The sequence below is a fragment of the Zingiber officinale genome, chromosome 1B (assembly GCF_018446385.1).
Source record: "Zingiber officinale cultivar Zhangliang chromosome 1B, Zo_v1.1, whole genome shotgun sequence".
In the NCBI taxonomy this organism is placed as follows: domain Eukaryota; kingdom Viridiplantae; phylum Streptophyta; class Magnoliopsida; order Zingiberales; family Zingiberaceae; genus Zingiber; species Zingiber officinale.
In genome coordinates this window covers 10,007,693-10,034,125 of record NC_055986.1, presented here as the reverse complement: position 1 = coordinate 10,034,125, position 26,433 = coordinate 10,007,693, and the positions used below count along the sequence as shown (strand labels likewise).

General features: G+C 38.9%; 3 protein-coding genes and 1 pseudogene across 8 annotated transcripts; 1 reads left to right on the top strand and 3 right to left on the bottom strand.

Moving 5' to 3' along the window:
* Positions 1 to 1,936: 1,936 nt before the first annotated feature.
* On the top strand, positions 1,937 to 4,416 carry LOC122049884 (annotated as a pseudogene).
* A 141-nt stretch (positions 4,417 to 4,557) lies between these two features.
* LOC122049900 (mucin-5AC-like) lies at positions 4,558 to 11,452 on the bottom strand. Of its 3 annotated transcripts, none has more exons than XM_042611086.1 (6): positions 10,889 to 11,452; positions 10,674 to 10,767; positions 6,713 to 6,827; positions 5,641 to 5,959; positions 5,048 to 5,553; positions 4,558 to 4,982 (listed from the first exon to the last, which is right to left on the bottom strand). In XM_042611086.1, exons 1-6 carry the CDS (start codon positions 11,052 to 11,054, stop codon positions 4,725 to 4,727), a joined length of 1,458 nt encoding a protein of 485 aa, XP_042467020.1. In that variant the 5' UTR covers positions 11,055 to 11,452; the 3' UTR covers positions 4,558 to 4,724. The 3 variants fall into 3 exon arrangements, with proteins under 3 accessions (XP_042467020.1, XP_042467018.1, XP_042467019.1); XM_042611084.1 differs by having other exon boundaries at positions 5,048 to 5,959; positions 10,889 to 11,153; positions 11,237 to 11,452; XM_042611085.1 differs by having other exon boundaries at positions 4,558 to 4,979; positions 5,048 to 5,959.
* Positions 11,453 to 14,560: 3,108 nt separating this feature from the next.
* On the bottom strand, positions 14,561 to 15,780 carry LOC122039015. Of its 3 annotated transcripts, none has more exons than XM_042599100.1 (5): positions 15,523 to 15,777; positions 15,293 to 15,406; positions 14,956 to 15,220; positions 14,812 to 14,868; positions 14,561 to 14,712 (listed from the first exon to the last, which is right to left on the bottom strand). In XM_042599100.1, exons 1-5 carry the CDS (start codon positions 15,715 to 15,717, stop codon positions 14,642 to 14,644), a joined length of 702 nt encoding a protein of 233 aa, XP_042455034.1. In that variant the 5' UTR covers positions 15,718 to 15,777; the 3' UTR covers positions 14,561 to 14,641. The 3 variants fall into 3 exon arrangements, with proteins under 3 accessions (XP_042455034.1, XP_042455040.1, XP_042454992.1); XM_042599106.1 differs by having other exon boundaries at positions 14,561 to 14,709; XM_042599058.1 differs by having other exon boundaries at positions 14,812 to 15,220; positions 15,523 to 15,780.
* A 1,704-nt stretch (positions 15,781 to 17,484) lies between these two features.
* On the bottom strand, positions 17,485 to 23,691 carry LOC122049858 (ultraviolet-B receptor UVR8-like). Of its 2 annotated transcripts, none has more exons than XM_042611082.1 (11): positions 23,264 to 23,691; positions 21,922 to 21,995; positions 21,595 to 21,679; positions 21,276 to 21,404; positions 20,952 to 21,176; positions 20,567 to 20,800; positions 20,257 to 20,300; positions 18,747 to 18,929; positions 18,400 to 18,490; positions 18,058 to 18,101; positions 17,485 to 17,965 (listed from the first exon to the last, which is right to left on the bottom strand). In XM_042611082.1, the coding sequence occupies exons 1-11, from the start codon at positions 23,529 to 23,531 to the stop codon at positions 17,843 to 17,845; spliced, it is 1,500 nt and encodes a 499-aa protein (XP_042467016.1). In that variant the 5' UTR covers positions 23,532 to 23,691; the 3' UTR covers positions 17,485 to 17,842. The 2 variants fall into 2 exon arrangements, with proteins under 2 accessions (XP_042467016.1, XP_042467017.1); XM_042611083.1 differs by having other exon boundaries at positions 18,058 to 18,090.
* Between the last annotated feature and the right edge of the window lie 2,742 nt (positions 23,692 to 26,433).

Below are 26,433 nucleotides of genomic sequence, written 5' to 3'. Positions count from 1 at the left end.
AAAATCTCTTGTTATTTTTAATAAATACAAAAAAAATCTAAAATGAAGTATAAAATTCCTTCTGAATTCAGTATCATTTCATTAGAATCGAGTATATAAAAAGAATGATCCTTAATTTGATAGGAAATATACTATATTTTAGTTTAAATATACTGTACTTAGGAGAAATTATATTTCATTTTAAAATTTTTTATATAACTAAAAAAATATGGATAATTAAGTAAATTGATGTGAATTAGGAAGTTAAAGAGAGGGAGATTAAAGTTTTTTCTAATATAAGAATGGAGGAGAAAATTGAGTTTGCTATTAAAAATTTTAGGACAATTTACCATTTGATTAAACATACTTTGAATTAATAAGTAAATTTTAGTTATTTTAAAAAATATCAAAATAATTTAGTCAAAATTTAGTGAGTCGCAAATTAATTAATTATTATTACAATAGTTCGTATTAAAATTTGTATAATTTGAATAATTTTTTGCTGTCTTAATTAAAATCACGGTTCCTTCGGGAGATTTTATGTTATATCTGTTCTTTCAATCATGAAAAACATTTATTTTTAGTACAACGGTCTGAAGTTGATCTTTTACCATTATAATAAACCTGATGCGGTGATGATGAGAGATCCTATCTCGTTATCATGGTGGAGGTCAATAGAGGTCAAAGTTAAGATGATTAATAGACAGATGGTCTTGACCGGTCGGGCGGGGCGTATTTCGACCGTGGGTTAAACACTGACCCACCGTCTCCGATACAGAGTAATTAAACCCACGCTCATAGGACGCGTAGAAGCCGACGGCGGACGACATGGACCGAGGACTTTCAATCAAGCGGCTCTCTCGCTCGGCGCGAGAGTGGGCTTTCGGCCGAACGGACACCCCGTTTGGCCCAGCAACGGACGACACTTGGACAGGGACTTTCAGCCAATGGCTATCCCGCTCGGTGTGGCAGCAGACACAAGGATACCAGAGTCCTGGTCGAACGACCATTCCGCTCGACCAAACAACATATACTGCGGGATGTCTTTCGACATCCTTTTGGGAGCTAGTACCGCTGACGGGTGGCATGGTCAGACAGAGGATCGTATGGCGGGAGATTCCACTGTCACTTCAAAGATATGCTCGGCCCGTTAAGGTACTATATTAGAGACACTTTACTGACATATCTCTTCAGAGAAAGCTTGAGATAGCGTGCCCGCTTTAAGAAGAGTGCACACACGCTACAGAAGCCCTATATAAAAAGCGGTTCAGGCATCGACGGAGATATGCTTTTCTCGCAATTTCTACTGTTGCGCTACAGTTCTCTTTGCTTCTTCTTTTTCTTGCTTCTTCTTTTTCTTGCCTCACCGGAGACTGACTTGAGCGTCAGAGGGTCATCGTCGGGACCCCTCCCCTGGCTCGACACTGACGCCGTTTGTGTTGCAGGCAGAAGCGAAGTCAATAGGAGGTTAACAGGAGCGCCACGTCTCTTACATCCATCTCTTCAACTTTGACAAGATCAAAACCTATTATGCGGAAACAACTAAACCCTCAATCCTATAAAAGTCTTTCCAATGGAAAATATTTAGTAGAGATAATTTTTTAAATATTCTTCCTCTCAACTATCCTTATCAATAGATATTCTTGGGATGATTAGCTGGTATAAATTTATGTCAATAATTTTGTTATGGAGGCCAAAAAAAAAAAAAAAAAAAAAAGTAGACTATATTTTTTTTATTTTTAAAAAATTTAATTAACCAAAAAAATGCAAAATTAATACATTAAAATTATATATTAATTTTATTTAAATATAAAATTAGATGTAGCGTAGAAGGATCGTAAACACCTAATATTTGATTGGTATATTTAATTAGTAAGGTATGAGATCATAAATATTTAGTCGGTAAAATATTTTATTATAAAATTGGTAATATTTGCATACTAACATATTTGGACAAAGTGAATATATGGTTGAAATATTGTACTCACATTCGAATCGGTTCGAAGTTTGAACTCATCGTCCTCATCTATGGCGACTCATCTCTTGCCTTCCTTCCCTTCCTCCATTGCTCTTCCAATGCGCGCATCCAACGACAGCAACAGGAACTGCGTCCGCGTCAATAGCAATGGCGACGACCATCCAGTTCTCCAGCTCCTCGACGACTACCGCCGCCTAGACACCAGGACAATCCACCGCGTCCACTGCCACATGCTCCGCCTCGGCCTCCTCCACCACCCGTTCTCCGCCAGCCGCCTCCTGGTCGGCGCTTCTCTCTCCCCCTCCCCGGACCTAGCCTACGCCCGCCGCCTGTTCGACAGCATCCCTTTCCCCAACCTCTTCTCCTGGAACACCCTCATCCGCGCCCACGCCGCCGGCCCCGACCCCCGCCTCGCCCTCCTCCTCTTCGCCCGCTTACTCTCCGACGGCCCCGACGACCCCGACAAGTTCACTTTCCCATTCGCCATCAAGGCCGCCGCGGCGCTCTCCGCCCTCCGCGAAGGCGCCGCGCTCCACGGCATGGTCGTCAAGTCCCCTCTTTTTAGCTCCGACATTTTCATCCTCAACACGCTCGTCCACTTCTACGCAGCGTGTGGCGATTCCGGTCTTGCCCTCAGGGTGTTCGACAATATCCCGTCCCGAGACGTCGTGTCCTGGAATTCCATGATCAATGCTTTCGTGCTGGGAGACCGCTGGGACGACGCTCTAAGATTGTTCGAGGAGATGCAGCGGGAGAACGTGATGCCCAACGACGTCACCATGGTCAGCGTCGCTTCCATCTGTGGGAAAAAGTGCGACTTGGAACTCGGAAGGCGCATCCATGCTTACATCCAGCAAAATGATGACATTGAGGCAAGCTCAATACTCGACAACGCTTTGCTCGACATGTACGTGAAGTGCGGAAGCTTGGAGGACGCAGAGTTGCTTTTCCACAGCATGAACACGAAGGACTCCATCTCCTGGACTACCATGCTTGTTGGGTATTGCAAATTAGGCCATTTTCATGCCGCTCGCCATCTGTTCGATCAAATGCCTGACCGTGATATCGCCTCTTGGAATGCTCTCATCTCATGCTATGAACAGAGTGGGCGTTCAAAGGAAGCATTGGATCTCTTTCACGATCTTCAGCAAGCTGATGTAAAGCCTGATGAGGTAACCTTAGTCGCTGCACTGTCTGCCTGTTCCCAATTGGGCGCACTGGAATTGGGTTGTTGGATCCATGCATACATCAAGAAGAACAGCTTCACGTTGAATTTTCATCTGACCACTTCTCTTATCGACATGTACTCCAAGTGCGGAGATCTGGAGAAGGCACTCGATGTGTTTGAATCTACGAAGAACAGGGATGTGTTTGTGTGGAGTGCCATGATTGCTGGATTCGCAATGCACGGGGAGGGAAAGGAAGCTTTGGATCTCTTTGAGCAAATGCAGGAGGCCAAGGTCAAGCTTTCACCAATTTGTTCTGTGCTTGTAGCCACGCAGGCTTGGTCGATGAGGGCAAGCTGTTTTTTGGCAAAATGCTTCCTGTCTATGGCATTGCACCGAATGCTGAGCACTACAGTTGTATCGTTGATATCCTAGGCCGCGCTGGGTTATTGGAAGAAGCTAAAGAGTGTATAAGGAATATGCCGATGCCGCCTAGTGCTTCGGTGTGGGGAGCATTGCTTGGAGCTTGTGCAATCCATAGGAATGTTGAGCTAGGTGAGCATGCCTGTAAACATCTACTGAAGCTGGAGCCTAGAAACCACGGAGCACATGTAATTCTGTCTAACTTATACGCCAGGTCAGGGAATTGGAACGCCGTGGCAAGGCTGAGGAAGTCGATGAAAGACAGTTCGCTTAAAAAGGAAGCAGGTTGTAGCTCAATTGAGGTTCAAGGAGTTGTTCATGAGTTCCTGGTGGGGGATATATCTCACCCTCTGAAAGAGAAGATATATTCGCAACTGGGTGAAATTGCATCAAGATTGAAAGCGGCGGGTTATGTACCTGATAAGAAACTGGTCTTGCAAGATATAGAAGAAGATGCGAAAGAGAGAGCACTTTCTTTGCATAGCGAGAAGCTGGCCATTGCGTTCGGTCTCATTAGTACCTCTTCTCCTGCACCAATAAGGATTACAAAGAATCTTCGTGTTTGCGACGATTGCCACTTGGTTGCCAAGCTTGTGTCTGGTATATACAACAGGGACATAATCTTGAGAGACCGCTTTCGCTTCCATCATTTCACCGGAGGTTTATGTTCATGTATGGACTACTGGTGAGTAATCAAGATTGAAATAATGTGTGTTCTTCTTACATTGTGATGGAAACTATTTTGACAATGCCACAGTGCAAAGTAGTCATGATTTCAGAAAGATAAGATCAAATGTCTAGTGGTATTTGAACCAAGAATCTTGAAATGACGATCCTTGTTCTGAAAAAAAGAATGGTTAAGGACAACTTTGTCAAATGACCAATGTTTTCTCATATATGGACATGCTAGAAAGTAAATTTTAATGATATATTTTATGAATGGATAAGATTCCAATAGCCTATCCAAATAATCAAATAATGATGATAAATTACTTTCTAAACATGTTGAAGGAGAGGACAAACTCTGTTTCATGAAAGTCAAATATAATATTTAGCATCGTAAATTCTAGGAACAAAGAATTTGATCCAAGTATTACATAATTCATCAGTTCGTTCCGAAAGAAACCTTCCTCGTGTATTTAGAACTTATTTGAACAGAGAGGGACGCTTCTACTTGGTTATCTGGCAATGGAGAGAGTAGAGGAACAAATGCTTCCTTTCTCACTGATCATATCCTCTTCAACCTCACTTCCATCCAGACCGGCCATATGGTTGTTATTTACGCTTCGTTCAGAACTGGTGGTGCTGCTTGTGGCAAGAGGAGAGTTTGAAACGCTCAAAGTCCTACTTCTTGTAGGTCCCGACCTCACACTATAAGTCGATGATGATGCTGAAACCGGCCTCAGGTTGTTGGGAATGGTCCGTCCGATATCCTGCTTTGGCAAAGATGAACATTCAGAATTGAAAGAAACATGAATCAAAAGCTAGCAAAGGCCAATACCATGTGTCTAAAGGCCATATCCAAGGATTGTTTCGACAGTGATCTCCCAAAACCGGTGCTCCCTGGTGAAAGAGAAGATCTAGTAGAGAGGCTGCTATTGGTTGATCGGTAGTCGTGTTGCTTCAAGGGCACGAGCCTTCTCATGTTGACTGTGAGCTCGACCATTTTATTTCCAATTGCAATAGGATTCACATTGGCACCACTTTGCTGTAGTTTGCTTGGAGCTTGCACAGAATTTACCCTTTGAGTGCCACCATTTGGAGCCCTTCCTCTGGATGGAGAGCAAGACTGGCGTCTTGGTCGCGCACCTGGACCAGGTTCAACTGAAGACGACCGTCTGCTGAGGACTCCAGGCCTGCCTCGAGAAGCTGAAGATGGCCTATCAGGCAATGATGTTCTTAAGTTTGGAGGTGCATCAAGTGAAAAACCAGGGATGTCTGCTGGTTTCACTGGTCGAGACTTTATGGTCGCAGAGTTTCCTCGTGATGGTGTTGAACTTCTAGATGCTGTTGAAGCAGATACTATGATAGAAGATGGTCGATTTGGTGTATTAGGCTTTCTTGTAGGAGTTGTTGACCTCAAAGAGTGATTACCGGTTGTCAGTACTGTGGGTCTGGAAGTTGGTGTAGAAGACCTGACTGGTGTCGATGACCGTGGTGGAGGTGCTTGTGACTTTGAACGTATAGTAGCTCGAGATGTTGGAGTGGAAGGTCTACTGTTAGTTATTGGACCAGCAAGTATAGTAGCACGTCCAGTCGGCATAGCAGGTCTAGAGCCACTGTGATTACGGCCACCGGCAGAGGATAGTCGCCGAATTCCCATAGCAGATGAGTTCAAGGCAGGTCTGGGTAATAATGAGTCTCTTGAAGGATCTGGAGCATTTATCAACTGCGGATGGATGTTATGGTGACCCTAAAAATTTGGTGTAAAAAAGTGGATCACTCTGATTTCTATAATATGTATAACCAATGTGATAACAAATGACTGCCACAGAAAATATAAACATTCTTTCAACAGCAACTATGTGATATCTATTGAGAAATCACTGATAGGATCAAACTTAATAAGGTAAATAAGGTAATCTTTCATATGCAATCAATCTCCCACCACAATACCAGAGTACAAGGGAATGTGCAGGGAATGGACTCAGGAGAAAAGGAAGTAGGAGGAAGGTGAGAAGAAAAAGAGAAGAGAGGAAGAAGTGGGAAGGAGACAAGAAGAGTGAAGCTGTAGGAGTCCTTACTAGAGATTAATGGCTCATCAAGCTTAGCACGAAAAGTATCATATAGTAAATGAGCTTAGATACACTCAAGAAAAAATCTCAAGGAAAATTCTTAAGGATAGACACATAAATGATGGGATCCACCATTTTCACTTTTTGTGGGTTCCATCATTTATGTGTCTATCCTTAAGAGTTTTCCTTGAGATTTTTTCTTAAGAATATCATTTTTCATAGTAAATATAGAGGTTGTAGTGGCTTTTCCTATTCTTTTATGTAAAGTCAAACATCCTCAACCAGAAAATATAAAGAACAAGTAATCTATGGATTGTTGTGCCCTAATTAATTGTCGTGTATGACAATGCTAATATATCAAGGCATTCCATGGTTTATTTCATTGGTAAACCGCATATATGAAAAAAAGAAAAAATAAGCAATAGGCTCACCCTAGATCTCAGCATAGTTGAACGAGCATTTGGTGTTCCATTACTGCCGACAGGAGATCTTCTATATTCAGTATCTGAAGATGGAACAATTGGAGTACCTGGTGGTGTAAGAAGCCTGAAATAGAAAATTAATTTTGTCACACCAGGTGAACCATGTAAATACTTAGCCAACCAAATAACTCCATGGTAGACAGGTTAAGTTCGTAATTTTAGTATCAAAATTTCATCATCGGTTCCATATTTCAACAATATATATTGTCCTAATCAAATGAATATATTAGGAGAATCATGTGAGTATATACAATGGCAGTACTCACACCAGTTGCCAACAATACAAGCTGTCTGGAAATTGGAGAAATTATAGGGAACTACAGATTGTTTACAAATATACCATGGTTATACGAACAACAGATTGTCTACAAACTACCGTGACTCAGAAATATCAAAAATGAACTCACCACACGGCCAACACAAACACGCAAGAGTAACTGATATTTTTGATGGCATATCTTATGATCAAATTTAAGTAAATCCATGCAACGAGTTTTCTTTCCCTTTAAGGTTGGAGGCAGCTGTAAGAACTAGATGAATTAGATGTGGTGTACATTTTCAGTATGGTGCAATCACACTCTAATCCCTAGGCTCATTGTCATATTCATCTCTCAGATCCAATCCTCACTATTAGAACGTCACCATACTATCAGATATGCAAGTGAATAAGCTAATTTCTTCTGGTGAAAACACAATTTTTTGGAGCCAGAATCATGTGCCAAAGAATCTATTCCTGCTTAAACCAATTCTCATTCTGATTTAATCATTTTTTAAAAAAAATCATTTGTAAGCATGATAAAGTATATTTAGATTTGTAGCAACTCTTTATCCTATCACATAATTTTTCCTTACAATTTACAAAATAGATCAACTTATGGTTTTTTATTATTTTTGCTCATAACATAACATCATTATTTTAGATATAATGCTGTCCATTCTTCTGTGTTGGTAGTGATTAAAATTTAAGATTACAACTATAAATATTGCCATAAAGTTACTAGCTAGAAATCATACATGGAATTAAGTGACACAATAGACTGTGTAGCTAATTCAAAATTATCCATCCACATTTGTTCTCGTTGCATTATGATAAGTGTGATGTATATAGGGTTTTCATCGTATTTTCACCCTACATTCGACCTACTTTTGCATGCATGATTCATGATTCTATGTCTCATTTTCATGTTTTATTACTCCTAGATACTGCTCTCGTGTATTTTGAATGACAGGAACGAAGATTGAAACAAAATGAAGAGCAAAGAGATCAAGATGAAGAAGCCCTGGTCAGACACGGGTGCTCGTGCCCCACGTCACAGGCGTGCCTCGCTCTGTTGCTCTACCACGACCAGCCCGTGCCCAGCGACACGAGCCATGCTAGGCGGCGCGGGTCGTGTCGGGCTCTGCTGATTTGCCATGGCCGCCCATGCCCAGCGGCACGGGCCGTGGCCCGCCGGATCCAGCACCTCCACACCCGACACGGGCGCCTGTGCCAAGGGGCACGGTCCATGTCGGCATCCCATTTTTCAACACTATAAAAGGAGCTCTCTTCATTTGGATTAGGGATTTGGACCGAAGGGCTTCGTCCTCCTCCTTAAGAAAGGGTTTCCCCGAGCTATCACCTGCATCTACTCTAATTATTCGTCCATCTCCGGCACAAGGAACCATTCCGAAAACATCGAAAATCTTCTCCCTAAGCATTTCTTATCTCTATTCTCTGTTTGGATTCTATGAATGATTCTTTGAGTGTCTTTGGTTTATAATTTCCTTACGATGGAGTAGTTATTTAGATTCTAAGATGTAGGGAGTAGCCTTTTAATATGTGAACATCTTTTCATTCAATCTATTGAGTTTGCATATTTCTTGTTCAATGAAATGTGTGTTTATGGTTCGAATCTACCGTATTAACATAACCTCGATGTCAAAAGCACGAGATTCGTATCCCACGATAGTTTGGTGATAAATTGAAAGGAGAATCCAACCCTCCAACCCGTAGAACATCAAGATGCGGAGAATCGGATACGAAAGTGCAACACGATATGCCACAAGGAACCCTAGGTCATCATAGAGCTTAATGGATTGAACCTAATTCGTTGTCATGCAGTAGGAAAGGTGGTTAATAGAGGTCGAGGGATCTAGTAATAGGGTTCCCCCTATGTTTCAATCACTAATTACGATCCTTCCGAAAGTAGACAATGATTAGGGTTGGTACGCAGTTATAGTATCAAAAGTTTATATCGGATATCATAGGACGATCTACCTACAAAAAACCATTGAGGATAAAAAATCAAACATAGATTAGGTATTTATAATCATTTGGGCGAAATCGAAATCCTAGAATTACCTTCACTACAGAACCTTATGTGATTTCTCTGTCTTTCTACTTTAATCACACTCTGTCTTTTAGCTGTGATCACACTCTGTCTTCCTTCTATGATTAGACTCTGCCTTCCTATCTTGATCACACTCTATCTTTGGGGTTGTAAACAAGCCGAGCCGAGCCGAGCCGAGCCGAGCTTTGGGGTGTTCAACTTGTTTGATAAGGTAACCGAGTTGAGTCGAGCCGAGTTTAAAATGAACCAAACTTTTGAAATAATTGTTCAATCTTGGCTTGGTTTATTTTTTATGAGCTTGAGTTTGTTTGAAACTTAACTTGAGCTTGGTTCGTTTAGATGTTATCAAGCTCTCAATTCAAGCTTGGCTTGAGCTTGGTTTGAGTTTGGATTGAGCTTAGTTCGTTTAGATATTATTGAGTTCTCAATTCAAACTTGTTTGATTGTTTGAAACTTTTAGTTTGATTGGTTATTGAGCTTGATAATTTAAGCTTAATTGTTTATTTTATTTTATTTTATTATTTATTTAGCATATTGAAAAGAGTTTTATTAATGAATATGGTTCATGAACATGTTCACGAACGTTGTTTACAAACGTTAACGAACTGAACACATATGTGTTCAAGCTTGTTTGTTTAGTTTAACGAATTGTTCAAACTTATTGGTTTAATTAATCTTGTGTATATTGAACGAACATAACAAGCTCTTACCAAGTCGAACACCAAGCTTGTTCACGAATGCTTGGTTCATTTACAGCCCTATCTGTCTTCCTTATGTGATCACATTTTGTCTTCTCACATTAATCACACTCTGCCTTTTTTCTGTGATCATTTTACCTTCTCTTATTTCTTCTCATCTACTTGATCACATCGCTTCTTTCGCCTTCTCTCTCACATTTTGCCTTCATTTCGTAACTTCAACCACCCTTGATTCTCTAAATAACCTATTTTGTCATTCTGACTAGTACTTGATTCACAATCTATGTGGATTCGATTTTTTATTACTCAACGACGTAGCCGTGTACTTGCGATCACACATCACATTACATATTATGACAAATGTACCGCTGCATGGTAAGATACCGTAAGGAAATTTGGAATTTCATCAGGGATCCCTTAGCTCAAGGAAAAAAAGGCGGATGAGGAGAAATTAAATAAGAAATAAAAATATAGAATGACAAATATTTTTCATATGTGGATGAAAGAATACAGGCTTTAGATCTTAAGAATTTGAAGCTTGTGAATCCGTAAAATACCCAATTCAGAAAATTGATCAGACTCTTCAAATTGGTAAGTCCAACAGCAACCATGAATTTTATTATAGATCATCTTAATAAGATTACTACTAAACCACAAAGGACGGAAAGAAATTTAGTTTATCCAAGTTCGTAAGAGAGAAATGCATTGAACTCATAGGAACTTAGTCCATTTGATACAAACACTACAACAGCCACACGACAAGATTGGTAAAGAAAACATATTTCCAGATTGGACACCCGAGCAAAGATCAAATATCTAAATTCATCATGGAAGTATGTCATAGATAGTAAGTATATGATTGATAGGAAAATATTATGATACCAGTCATAGTCATTTTTTCCGCGGTCGGAGTTTAGGAATTCATCCATTCGGGCCTTTGTGATCTTGAAAAGGGTAACAATCCCTTGTTTAGAACCTATACACGAGAACCAACAAAGATAAATTCATTGTTAGGAAGGAAAGTTGTGAAGTGAGGAACTACCGGAAAAAAAAAGTTCTATATCCATAGAGAAAGGAATTATCACGGCCGGTAATACCCAATGGAGGGTCGATTTCGCTGGCGTTTTGCGGTGGTTTGTTGCTCCGCTCCTTCTCCTGCTTCCGCATCTCGAGGAATAGGGCGAGCTCCTCATCCGCCTCTTTGGTCAAGGTCCGCTCCGGAGCCGGTGCCGTCATCACCCCAGCCCTAAGGCCGTGATTCATGTTTCCTTCCACCAAACTTCAATACAATAGAACTCGAAACTCTACTATTATTCCCCCAGTCCAAAATTTCAACTTTTCTAATAAAATCAAATCGCCGATCTACCCTCCAGGAGAAAAAAACAGTTAAAGCGGGCAAATCGTAACGCTAAGCTCGAAAGAACCAAGGGGAATAGAACCAAAACCTAATCCTGTTCTCTAAGCCTCCAGAACCATGAAAAGAATGCCGGATTCCCGAATCCTCGGCGGCCAGACAGCATTCAAAGGGATAATCGCACCGATCCAGAAAGTGAAGCTGGTCGCGATGCCGCTTCGTCGAAGTCGCCGCATTGAGACAGATTCAAACTTCAAAATGCTTCTCTCCTACTCTCTTTCTTTCTCTCGGCTTCGTTCAACCTTCAGCGAAATTTTAAATCGTTTGCACCTAGTAAACAGTTTGGCACTGTGATTTGAATCCAAACGAACCAATCAGGAGACGGGTACATTCGGGGTCCACAAACGATTGCGATCCGATCCAATTTTGTGTACGGTCGTTAGAATTGAATCGACCATTTTCAAAACCGAGCAGCCGCTGGAGTGGGGCCCTCCGAGTAAGAAGAAGGCACGTATTTTAATTCGATGGATAAAGTGAGAGTTGCAGTGGATCCGCAGGCAGTCTGTTGCCCAAATAAACTTCCAAACAATAATAGAAAATTTTAAATATTAATTTACTGTATTGGTTAAGCCAGGTCTGTCTAGTTGACCTGAACTATTATTTGAATTTATTGAGCTTCACGTCAGTATTATTTGGAGGCCTTATAAGGCTTAAAATACGGTAATTTATCATATGACACACCTAGAAATTTTAATTGACATATTTTTTAAGTACATTTTTTTTTTATCATTCTCATAAATTTAATTTCTTTTATCGTTTTTCTTTTCTCCCTCTTCTCTTTCTTATCTCTTCTCTCGTCTCTTCTATGCATGGTGCTTATTTTATTTTTCTTTTCCTTTTTTTCTCTTTTTTATTTACATGTATATATAGCATAGACCTGATATACAAATTATATCAGCCCAACGACATTTAAGATTTAGTTAATTTTTTTGATAATATTTTAATACATTTAGAGAAATTAAAATAAACTATGAATAGTAAATTTGAACTCCTTGTAATCTCAGAAATCTACATAAATTGAAATAAGTGTAATCAGAGCTCTTTAGGTTCATTAGTGGATTTCGATCAAAACTCATTGATGGACCTAGAGAGCTCCGATTGTACTCATTTCAGTTCATGTTGATTCCTGATGTTGTAAGGAGTTCAAATATGCTATTTATTATTTATTATAACTTTTAGAAGGTGTTAAAATATAAGAACAAAGAATCAACGTAAAACCTTCACGTTAGGCCTGATATGAATCATATCAGACCTATGTTAGGCCTGATATGATTCCATATCAGGCCCAACGTGAGCCTGATATGATTCCATATCAGGCCCAACGTGAGCCTGATATGATTCCATATCAGGTCCAACGTGGGTTTGATATGATTCATAGGCCTAACGTGGAGATTTTATGTTAATTATTTCTTCTTATATTTTAACACATTTTAAAAAGTCAAAATCAACAATGGATAACATATTTGAACTCCTTGCAACATTAGGAATCCACAGGAATTAAAATAGGTGCAATCAGAGCTCTCTAGGTACATCTGTGGGTTTCTAAAAGTCAAAATCCACTGATGAACCTAGAGAGCTCTGATTACACCCATTTCAGTTCCTGTAGATTTCTGATGTTGCAAGGAGTTTAAATATGCTATTTATTGTTTATTTTGACTTTTAGAATGTGTTACAATATAAAAAGAAAGAATTAGTAAAAAACTTCCACGTTAGGCCTGATATGAATCATATTAGACTCATATTATGCCTGATATGATTTTTTTGTAGTGCATTCTTATGTTTAGCTTGCAGTAATTGTACAAGTGAAGTGAAATAATATACTAATGACCCAAATATAAAAATCATAATGAATTACATAGACAAAATATAGTATTTATGAAGAATTACACAGACAAGAAGAATTAAACTTGTAAATTAAAAACCTCTTATTTTCTTATAATGATACAAGCTGAAATCCTCAGTAACACACCATAAGCGAGAAAGCATGCATGAGATAACATCTTGTTACTATCTTCATTTCTCATGAGCTGAAGCAGCTACAATCTTGCTTTGGCATCTACCATGTGGCGTGATATTTAGCCCCACTTTCTTTTGACTTCAATAGCTCTTCACTACACATAACCTCAATTGTTGCTCTCTTCTCTTTGGCTTCTTTGTGAATTATAACAATTTTGTTTTTCATTTTCTCAGGATATTCTACTTATTGTTCTCTAATTTTTGCTGTCCACATAAGGTTAGAGCAATTATAAACACATCCATTATGAAATGAACAGTTCCTAAAATAGTTGAACATTCATAATAGAGTGAGACCCACATTGGGCCTGATATGGAATCATATCAGGTGTAACATGAGTTTGATATGATTCATAACAAGCCTAACGTGGAGATTTTTTGCTAATTCTTTCTTATATTTTAACACATTCTAAAAGTCAAAATAAACATTAGATAGCATATTTGAACTCCTTGTAACATTAGAAATCCACATAAACAGAAATAGATGCAATCAGAACTTTCTAGATCCATCAGTAAACTTCGAATCATATCAGGCCTAACTTGGACCTGATATGATTCATATCAGGTCTAACGTGAAGATTTTTTGCTGATTTTTCCTTCTTATATTTTAACACATTCTAAAAGTCAAAATAAACAATGAATAGCATATTTGAACTCCTTGAAACATCAGGAATCCACAGGAACTGAAATGGGTATAATTGAAATTCTCTAGATCCATCAGTAGATTTTAAACGAAACTCACTAATAGACTTAAAGAGTTCTGATTACACTTATTTCAATTCCGATAGATTTTTGAAATTACAAAGAGTTTAAATTTACTATTCATGATTTATTTTAACTTCTCTAAATATATTAAAAATATTATCAAAAAATTAACTAAATCTTAAATATCATTGGATTAATATAATTTGTATATCACACATATGCTATGTATGCAGATAAAAAAGAGGAAAAAAAAAGACGGAAAAATAAAAGAAGCAACCTAAATAAATAGGAGAGATGAGAAAGGAGATAGGAAAGAGAAAAGGGAGAAAAGAAAAAAGATAAAAAAAAATTAAATTTGTTGTAAGAATAAAAAGGAAAATACATTTGAAAAAAATATGTTTCAAAAATATGTACTTTCTATTGATCAATTAAGATTTTTTAAGATTTCTAGGTGCGTTGTTCAATAAACTACCGCTTAAAATATTGCCTTTTTTAGGTGGATAAATATAAAATTTTATTATTGGAGTTCATGGACCTTTTTTTACCCGCACCACCGTCGCTAGCCGACAGAACACTCTCCGGCGATATGGCGATTTACATCAGCTGAACATAAAAAAGAAAAAGAAAGGGAAAAGCATAAACAAATAATATCTTTTCTTTCCGCAAAATTTAGAACAGCTGCACTGCTTGAACTTCTATTGTTTGAAGAGAGACGAAGTCAGTACGTCCACTCTTGGGGAAGTTCAGTCTCCTGCGCCGCTGCAACTGGCGCATCTGCTGCTGCTGCTGCTGTGGGGAGAAAGAAAAAAAAAGAGGAAAATTCCTGTTTATAAAGAGGATCGATAAAACGTGGAAATTAACACAAATTTTTATCGGTGGAATTGTTACCGTCGTCTGAGTTTAAGCTCAGATTCAGAGTTGAAGCTTGACGCTTTTTGTAATGAACTACATCCGTGGAAGAAGCTGTGAGTTTCAAGAGGCAGCGAGAATGTTTAAGGTGAATGGTAACTAGAAGGGTGGCGGCGAACTCACTGGACTTCTTCCTTGGCACGAATTTGGCGGCGACGACTCGGGGGAGGAAAACGCCGGTGCCAATGGACTCCTTGCGGCCGCCGGAGGTGCCGAGGAGCATCGCCCGCCGGTGATGCGGCAGTGGCGGAGGTGGCTTTAGCAGAGGCGGCCACGCGGAAGGCGGCAGATCTAAGGGGCAGCCATTTCCACGTCCGCAACCTCTGTTTTTGCTCTGCCTCGAATTGGAGTTCTGATTCATCGATTGGAGTCGCTTCAGGTGCTGAAACTGGCAGAAGAGTAAACGCGTCACAGACAAGAACGGCGAGAACAAGCAAAGATCGTCCGAACTGAGACTGACATTAGCCGCTTGCAGTTGCTGGCGTGCCGAAGCCGGATCGAAAACACATTTGAGATCGTGTAACGCCGAAGAAGCCTCCTTCGTCGAACCGAGAATCCCGCGTTCAAGGTAACCCTAGCAAATCATCGTAGTCGAAGGATCGACCCGTTGGGAAAGAAAAGAAAATGAACTCCAGAAACAAGAACCAAATCAATCCCGAAATAATCGCCGACGAGTTCGCGATTTCTTACCTCGGCCTTCTCCGGCATCTCCTGGTCGACCTCGGCGTCGTCCAGGAGGAGGTGGCGAGCCATGCTCCGCGTGAGCACCGCCAAGCGATGCTCGTCCTCCTGCCGCGGGTGGCGGTCGCAGGGTTCCTCGCCGGAAACGAGAAAGAGGTGGCGGCGGAGGAAATGGGAGGAGGGAAGGAAGAGGTCTTGGGCCATAGCGCCGCACTCAAAGTGCTCGATGAGTGGCCTCAGTGAAATAGAGAAGGGACGATGTGAAAGAAAAAGGCCGGATTTTGCGGGCTGCAGAAGGAACAATTATGCGGCCACTCCTCGCCACGTAATAATAAATAATAAAATAATAATTAAAAAAAAAGAATTTGTGAATAACAATTTACGGTATTTTTAATTGCTTAAAATGAATTTAGATGCTATTCCGTAAACCACAAGTAAGTCGATTATTAGTTGGAAACATAAAATAAATGTTGTTTAAATTGGAAGGGAAAGAATAGATATTTTTGTAGACCTTTTTTCTTAATTTTAGCCGACCATAGAGAAGTGATAACTTTGTACTACCAAAATTGTAAGTTTACTAATATTAGTTTAGTTTTATGGTAAGTAAATTAAATTTATAGGTGTAGTTAGCCAAAAATAAATGTCAATAATACCAAATCGATCATATCAAATCAAATCGGTCAAATCATACAGCAAAAGATATGGTTGGGCATAAAAATGTACTGTCAGGCATAATTGCCCATTAGCTTTGCTTCAATCTCAAGCTCTCCTTGACGTTATCACCATTTTTTTAAAAATTATAGTTCATAAGAAATCATCGCTTTCTTTTGACTTATTGGATAGAATTAACAATTTTTTTTTGATTTTTTTTAATCACAAGTTGAACGCACAAGCTCTGCAACTAGTTTGGGTAATTCCAAGGAAAAGAAAATGTACGAATTTATGAATGAGGAATATGTTTTCATCACTTGGTTGGTTTTAACTTTTTCTTTCTTATGATATTATACAAGCAACAGATTTGTGAATTGTAATTTTCTTTTCAAGTATTCTAACAAAATAGGTAAAGTTTTTCTTTTTCCTTATAATTTAGCTAAACTTATTCATGAGCTATTTAAAGATTTTGAATATTTCCATCTTAATTCTGAAGGAAGACACGAGCCCAAGCTAAGCATATGTTAAAAGGTCAACTGTGTCACTCGTATGTCTAGATGAAGAGAATCCTTCACGCTAAATGCTTCTCGAGCCGTTGACTATACGCTCCACTCATGCCACATTATTGCCATGTTTCACTTCCTTCCATTTAAAAACAAATCTATTTATTTATATATATCTGAAAAAAAAATAAAAAAGGGCCGTGGCTTAATATTAAAATTATTATTTTATGATAAAAAATCATGAACGAATTCTGAAAACAACTATTTTTAAAAAGTAGAATAAAATTGCATATAATGATCCTTCCCTAGGACCGTATCAAATTAACAAAGTAGAAAAAGGTTTCAAGAACTTTAAGAACCAAGCACATTCACGATAAGCTTAGTAATAATAAAAATTATAACTAATAATCTCAATGAGTGATGAGCAATGCACAAGATCACCTTTAACCTTCAGATGAGGGATTGCTTTTAGAATGAAACTAGGCTGGTTTTCCTGCTCATAAATGTTAACATCATTTTCATGTCTTGAAGGCCAGAATGGCGTGATCACTAAACTGTATTAGTAATGTACAAGAGTGACATTGTGGCTGTCAGAATTAAGATCAGATCCTCTTGTCTACTTTTTGTGGATCAGAAAATGGTCCATAATATAATTGTAATTGGATTGTAGTCATGATTGATTGCGATTCTTCTCTGGATTCACCTTCCCATCCAGATTATAGTTTGGATTGGGGTGGAAGATAGAAGGCCACCCCGCTCGGCACACGACAGTCTGGTCATCTACCCACTGACCTAAACCATAACCAAGATGAGAAGGTGAACTCAAGGAAGGATCGTAACCAATTGTAATTAAATCACAGTCACAATTACATTGTGGATCATCCCCTGACCCATACAAAATGGACCAGAGGATCTTGCTCGTCGGAACCATACAAAGAATGATTCACATGCAAAAGCTTATGCCTATTTCACCAGTATATATATACATAGATATGCTATATTGCACACCCCATGCGCGCACTGAGCGCACCTGCCCACGCAGCAAACCTCTCAATCGCGCACGCTAGGTGCAGCATAACACTGCTCTATATATACATATGCATATAGTTGAAAACCCACTGATTCTAACAAAATTGTGAATGATAATAGACATGTCGACGTCTTAATAACAAGCATCATGTAGGAGACTCGGCAAAAACCAAGGTATGCCACCACCCACAAGAAACGTTTTTTGGCCTGTGGCTTCCGAGTGGAACCAATGCAGGGGTGTTTCTGTCAATCGCATCCCCTAAACCGAGCTGAGCAAAGATTTAAAAAATATATATATTAGTTGAAATGAAAAAGCTAAAGTTCGAGGACAATAAGAATTTTTTTGAGTAGACAATGATACCTGGCCATATTTGTTCCATCCCCAGCAAAAAACCTGCTCATCCTCTGCAATACAAATATGTAGTCATGTTCCAGGTATATATAAATATTTTTGTTTCAGAAATGGGTGAAACTATATCTAAAAAGTGGCCTATACGTTAAGAAAAACAAGAATGCAATTTCACATGCATTTTGGACAATATAAGAAATAGAACGGGCTCTTCAGACATATTTAAGCCAGCTAACAGTACACATTGAAAATAGACTACCAGGCAGCTCACTGCAAAGTGAAAATACACCTTCTGGATAGAGTTTGGCAACTAAAACTGAACTTGCATAATTGGATGGATTCAGAATATTTTACCTGTCATCATGGCGCTATGGCGTGCTCCGCAAGAGACTACTTTAGCATTCTTGTTTTCTAGGCATGGATGATCCAATAGTTTTGGAAGAGTCTGCAACCACAAGTATGCCGAAGGGGTAACTGTCAAGTCACTGGAAGTTGCACCTATGCAGTAACATCTTGATACATCTACCAGATTGATGCCCCTTTGATTGAAACATAAAATAGCATGCAGGCAAAGTTTCACAAATGATTTAAGTTTTCTTCTACTTCCTAGAAAGTATTCTGTGCAGTCTTGAAATGTAACAACTCCATTTCGCAAAGAATGTCCAAGTAATTTAAGATTTTGTAGCAACGAAAATAATCACCTCTGCTAGATCAGAACCAGTTCCTAACTGCCCAAACTGATTTCCCCCAAAGGTGTATACGGCACCATCAATAGATGTGCACACGGTATGCCACAAGCCAGCAGCAATTCCTTGGATTTCGACACCCAGAAGAGATGAAACACAAGTTGGATTCAGTTCATCGTCCGTACTTCCTTGTCCACACTGAACAAAAATAAAATAAGGGAAAGAAAAGATGAAGTTAGTATTCCAGATAAAAACGTACAAAACATAGAAATAAGGCAAACTCCCATGTTAAAATGGACATCATCTTCAATAGTAAAATATGTTTGTCTTTTTCTACAATCCACACTACTTTTTTTAAAGAAACATATTTTTATGCCATCATCCTAAAGAACATTTAACATTTGGAAGTGAATGATATTAACAGCGAAGGGAAATATCCAGATTGATTAAAGAGCAAGGTACATGAATAAAAGAATGACCACATTCCAAACCAATCATTACTAGTTTCTCTACTCAATTATCAGAAAATAAAAAGTATGTTACTCACACAATGTTGCACTGAATGAATGAGAGCATATGGTTCTCAAACTTAATCTGAGACGATGAATAAGTACAAAACAAGAAATTATGATGTGCCATTCACATACTTGGTTTGACATGCTCTCCAGTGGCATATAAACTAGAGGAAAGTGATATTAACTCTAAAAGATTCAATATTAAATGGAAGAGCAGAACTAATTATGTATAGCCATAAAGTTTGATCACGCAATTATATCAGCTAAAAAGTATCAACATTGTGTTGCAAGAAATGTATGCTAAGAATGCTCAAGCTCCTAACAAATATGACAAGGCATTTGCTATCTTCCTGACATCTGGTCGTCTATCTCAACATGACCACATTCACATGCACGGACACAGTGAACCAGAAGTATCTAAGGATCAATGTTAAACTAGCCATTCCATCTAAATTTGTCATGACATATTAGAAGAATGAACCACATAATTAACTCCAGCATCAAGATTGTTTGAAGTTTGAGGATTATGTAGTTAGGCATGAAATAGTGTTGATGTGGATTACAGTCATGCATCACTTCAAATTTCTCTGGTAGGTATCCCAAAGTTAAACCAATTTGATAATTCTGATGATTGCCGGAAAATATTATAATCTATAACTATTAATGTTCGTTCATCTATTAAGGGCTTCTCTAACTTTAGCCCTCAAATTCCCATTCAAGAATGAACGTACTCTGACAAGTAAAAGGGATGGTAGAAACAGGTTTAGAGCAATTTCTCTGTTTTCTTTATCATCTAAACCAAGTACAATGTTCAGCTTTCAGTATTATAAAATAATTTCAGTCACACCTTAAACCTTCAATAAACCTAAGTTTGCAAATATAACACATGCTTACCTCCTCATTCTCTCTTTACTTAGAGATGTTTCAAATACAAGCACATAAATGACAAGGAAGATAATATTAAAAAGATGATCATAATTGGAGTATGAATTGTTAACAGTGCTTCTGACCTGGCCATAAAGCCCCCAGCCAAAAGTAAGTAACACTCCTGTATCTGCAAGTACACAATACAAGTTTGGAATGAAATATAAATCAGTTAATTAACGTCGCGCTAAAACATAGAGGTAAGTATTAGAACATTAAATTGTATTATACATAAATTTTGTCTCCATATGTTTTGAATAAAGCCTATTTCTAAATCAATTAATTTCTTTTAATTAGATATATTACTTTAACTAAATTGAAAGACAACAATTAAAAAATAAACAAAAAAGCAGTTGACAACAAAACTGAGGCACAAAGAAATATGAAGTTACAGACCAGTAACTGCAGCACTGTGTCGACCACCACAAGCAATGGTCGTGACAGAGCTCCCTATGAGTTTATAAGACTGGCCATCTTGATTCCCCTTCATAGCAATGGATGATCGTTCTTTACTGAAAGAAGTTGATTCCAAACAAGGTACGGGATGAGGAGAAGACACATTTCGTATACGACTACCCAAACCAAGTTGTCCTTCTCCTCCATATCCCCATCCCCACACTTGACCTGCATCTGAACTTTGAAGCCATAATGCATTAGCACTAATTACTCCTATAATCTTGAAACATACTAAGTAGCAATATAAAAGCAAAGAAACCAGCAAATAATTTATTGCATAGAATAAATGGGTACCTATATGTATCAAGCAAGCAAATGGATGTACCTGATAATGCTAGTGTATGCCGTCCACCAGTAGCAACAATTGAGATATGTACTCCCACATTGAGAATTACAAGACATGGAGGCGCTGAAAGAGCTTCATCCCCTGATGATGAACTTTCTGGTCCTACTTTAACTGAATTTATTCTTCTTCTCTTAGTATTCTCATCACCAACCCTACTATCAAAACCAGATCCACTAGTTCTTGACCCCTGGGACCTAGGGCTTGCTGTTATGAGGAAACCAGAAACACAATTTTAAAGAACATTAAATTAAAGAGGATCATTATATACCAGAATCATAATAGGCACGACATCCGAATTATCACCTTGATCGCTCAGGAATCCACCATGTTTTTCCTCCTTTTCTGAAGTCCCTCCTGGAAATGATTGGTCTCTCATAATCCTCCCAGTTGGGACACACTCTTTCCATCCCCAAGTATAGACATCTCCTTGAGCTGGCCTAAGAAGGAGAAATTTGAGTTTCCAAAAGCTCAATTGTACTTACATTCATTAGATTACCCATCAACTATGTATAAATTGTTTACGATAATATTTTAATTTTAATTTTCTTCTTTTTCTTATGGTGACGTAATCTAATAATAGATGCGTTAGGATTTATTTATAAACTTCAGACAACCATAGCACCTGTGACTGCTACGCAATGAGCCCATCCAGCAGCTGCCTTGACTATGGGCACCTCAGTTGGGAGGTCAAATACTTCAGGAGTCTCCTAATGAAAGCAAAATATATGAGGCTCATCCATCCAAAAGGTCAACTTGAAACAAAAAAAAAAATACAGAAAATGAGAGAGAGAAAAAAAAATTGATAAACCCAAAGGTGACCGCAAGAGAGAGAGATCTGAGAGACTGGCGGTTCAAAGAATTCAAACATTCATAAATGCCTCATGAGAGAGAGGGAGAGAGAGAAAACTGAGAGAATGGCTGTTCAAAGCATTCAAATAACATTAAATACCTCATGCTTTCCTGATGTAACATAACTTTGCCCCATATCATCAGTCGAACCCCATGTAAAAAGCTTGCCAAACTCTGATGCAAAAAAGAAGCAAGCATTGTTCGAGTCAATAATCAGTTAACATTCAACTCCAGTAGTGACATCTAAAAAGATAACATGCTTAAGAAATATTACCTCGTCAGACTACAAGTATGTAACAGGATCTGCTTAGGACAAAAATATCTATGCATAAGGCTCGAACTCGGTTCGTTTAAGTTATATTCGGGTTCGAATTCGAATTAAATTTTTATCACAAGACTCGAGCTTGAGCTCGGCTCGTTTTGGAATTACCAAACTCGCAAATAGTTCGAACTCGGCTCGTTATTAGCTCGTTTATCATAGTTAACGAGCTTAACTCGTTAAGCGAGCTCGTGCTCATTTTAGAACTCATTTTTTGGCTCGTTTTAAAGCTCATTTTACATGCATGTTAAGCGAGTTCGAAAACTCATTTGAATAAATATTCAACAAACCTAACAATTAAAATAATATAAACTCAACACATCATTGAACATCCCAAACTACTACATTAGACTTCCAAACTTAACACATCATTGAACATGTTCGTGAGCCCTTTAATCGAGCCAAGTTCGAGTCCGAGTTCACGAGCCTATAAACGAACATGTTCTCGAGCCATTTAAGCGAGCCGAGCTCAAGTCCTTTAAACTAGTCGAGCTCGAGCCCTTTAAATGAGCCAAGCTTGAGCCCAAGCTCGCGAGCCTATAAACAAACATGTTCGCAAGCTTACGAGCCGAATGTCCTTAAGCTCGAGCTCAGCTCGACAAAACTGTCGAGCTCAAAATCGAGCTCGAGCTCGGCTCGCTAAGATAAACGAACAAACTCGAACGAACTTTTTATCCAATCAAACTCCAAATAACTCGCAAATTATTTGGTTTATTTACATCCCTATTTGTGCCTTTTGTTTAGCTTGAAAAAATGTTTCATTGACAATTCAATTACGCTCAGTATTTTAGAAGTTTTAATTCCAGCCACCAGAAATTAGATCCAATATTAACCACACAAACAACCTATTCGTAAGGCTATGGACACAACTGATACTCTTTTTTTAATGAAAAAGGAAAACAAACTGCGAGAAAAACTACATAATCACTTCAACACACTCAACGTCGGACTAGATTGAAGAAAGAGACCAACAAGATGAATGGCAAAGCTGAAGAAAAGAAAACGAACCAGAGCTCATAATCAAAAGCGCTCTTTTTTAATAGGAGAGACAAAAGGCACTGAAGGTGCCAAAAGAGACAGAAGAGCAAGGAAAAAATAAAAAAAGTAGAACAAGTGTCAATACCTGAGATGACCAAGGCGAAACCGCATCCACCGCCGCTGACGTCTTTCCAGCAGTCTCCGGCTTGCGAGTCCGGCATTCGAACGACCACCGGTTGAAGCAGCGGCGATCTCTGAGGCGACGCACCTGGGAGATAACCCCACAACAGCACCGTCTTCTCACTCGCCCTCTCCTCCTCCTTCACCTCCACCACCATCGCCTCCCTCCCGTCTTCCTCCATCTCCTCCTCCCCTCCTCTTCCTCCTCCTCTCCCTTCCTCACCACCATTCATCCCCCTCTTCCCTTTAAGTCCCAACCCGCCAATCCGCGCCACCAAATCGATCTCCCCACTTCCTCTTCTCAGCTTCCTCTTCACCTCTCGATCGCCTGACGTCGACCTCGAGCTCCGCTCACAAAAACAGAAGTAGACTCGGAGCAACTTCCACCAATGAAATGAAAAGGGGGGGCTAGCGGAGCCCTAATACTCCGCCGAATCAATTCGTAAATAACGGGAGAGCCACGTCGGATCCGGCGGAGCGTTCCTGGCCACGAGTGGCGAGAAAGTTTCTCGAATCTTAGGAGCCCACGCGGCGGCGGTAGCGGCCAGCTTGCTTACACGTGGCAGAGGATCACCCCTCCGTCTCGGGCAGGCATGGAAGTGGGGCTTGGAAGGTTCGAGAAGCAACGGGGGCAGTTAAGGGAAAGAGAGCAAAATTCCTCGTATTGGTGATGGCAACGTACGTGAGCGGTCGACTTGGACTTGTAACAGCGATAGGCCGGGGTTACGGGTGGGGAGTATGCGCGTGTTGTCGCTCCGCGGAAGGAATTGCAGAGCGAGAATTGCAAGGCATCTTGGATTAGATCGGCAGTCGTCGCTGCTGGTAAGCCTGGTAATCCTTTAGCTGGGACCGCGTGCGCTGTTGATTTGTCCCATCACGCTTGAATTTGTCCCACCACGCTGCTGCTGGAACACAAATCCCAGCTTCTCAGGAATGGGATGTTATCATATGAGATATTTAGATCGAATATAATTTTTTTTATCCCTTGATCATTTGTACTAATATTAGTAATTATCTATAATTTATCTTCTCCGTATTGATTAGAGACAAGTTGACGGAAATACTGGGATAAATGAATCATCTTTTGCCATACAAATCCTAACTTATCACTTAGCATTAAAAAATAATATAAAAAACAGTGATTGATCAAAAGAACATTGAAGTTGTGAAATTTATCAAGCACGTTACTTTCATATTTCTAAAAAAAAATATATTTGTTATTTTAAGCAATGATACAATACAAATTACTCAGAAATTATGTAGAAATAAAAATATATATATAAATTATTATCATTCAAATCTAACCTAAAAAAAAATCATCGCTTTCTCGAACCTAACCTAAAGAGAATCGTCGCTTTCCCTTCTCCACTCATGGCTACGGGACCTCCTCCATAGGCGCATAAAGCAGAGAAGTGAAGCCGCTTCTCCCTTATCCTCCACGGCGATGAAGCAAAGAAGCAATGTTGCAAAGATATTCCACCTCGCCGCTTCTCCCTTCTTCTCCACCTAGCCACTTCTCCCTTCTCCTCCACGGGCGCACAAAGTAGAGAAGCGATACAGCGAAGCTTCTCCATCTCGCCGCTTCTCCCTTCTCCTCCACCCCATGGTCGCGGGAACTCCATAGGTGCACAAAATAGAGAAGCGATGCCACGAAGCTCCTCCACAACCTAAGCTCTAAAACTCCACCAACAAAACTCTTCCATGGTAATTCTATTTTTATGATATTGAAATGGGAATATGAGATGATTGACTTAGGTTTTGAACTTAATATAACTCATATTGCTAATGTTAAACTTTTGTATGAAATGTGATGCACAATAAGCACATAATATACTTGATGAGATTCATATCATTAATGTTGGCTAACAACGGTTGTCAACTAAATATGTTTGTTATGTTCTCGTCTGTAGTTTTTATTTCTAATAATTTTCATAAACATTTCTTTGTGCTATTGTTTTTTTATGTTTGTCAATAACTGTTTTGTTTAAATTTAGATTGTAAAATTGTTATGGAGCAAGAACTATTAATTAAGGATGATGTGCAAGTGTTGGGTGAGTCTTCAAGTTCAAATGCAATTGATACTCTACAAGTTCATGATTTTTACAAATCCTATATGTGAGGTCCTGGTTTTGGTATTTCAAAGTTAGATTCCAAAAAAGAAGATGATGGTCAGGTGAAGTATTTTTATTTCGGATGCTCTAAAATTGGTAAGACGACCGTTCCTAGAGTGAAAAAAATTCTTTTTATCCTAGACCTTATAGCAAAATGGATTGTAAAGTAAAGATAAATATTACAATTTAGAATGATGAATTATGTGTCATTACTAGTATTCAACTAGACCACAATCATGCATTAAGCCTGAGGAAGTCAAGATATTTTAGATGTAATAGAGTATTAGATTCCCAAACTAAGATGAAATTAGAGTTGAATGATCAAGCAGGAATAACTTTGAGTAAGAGTTTTCAATCATTTGTTGTTTGAGTTGGTGGTTATGAAAATTTACCATTTGATGAGAGAGTGTAGAAATTATGTAGCTAAATTCGGAGATTAAGGCTTGGGAATGGTGATATAGAAACCTTGAATAATTACTTTTGGTCTATGCAAAGTAGAAATTCAAATTTCTTTTATGTGATTGACAGATGAAGATTCTCGTATAAAAAATATATTTTGGGCTAATACAAGATCTAGGGATGCATGTGATTCTTTTTCTGATGTCATTGCATTTCATACTACATATTTTACCAATAGTTATGATATGTCATTTGCTCCGTTTATTGAAGTAAATCATCATGGTGAATCCATATTACTTGGGTGTAGTTTGATATCTAAAGAAGATTCAGAAACTTTCATTTGGTTATTTAAATCATGATTGACACATATGAGAGGATGGGCTCCACAAGCTATTATTTCGGTTCAATGCAAAGATGGTTGACACGTATGAGAGGGTGAGCTCCACGAGCTATTATTTCAATTCAATGCAAACCCATGGAATTGTAATTCTTGAGGGATTTCCAGACTCTCATCACTGTTTATGTCTTTGACATATTATGAAAAAACTTCCAGTAAAGTTTAGTAGTCATGCCAACTATAAGTTAATAAAGAGAAACTTGAAGAATATTGTTTACAATTCTTTGA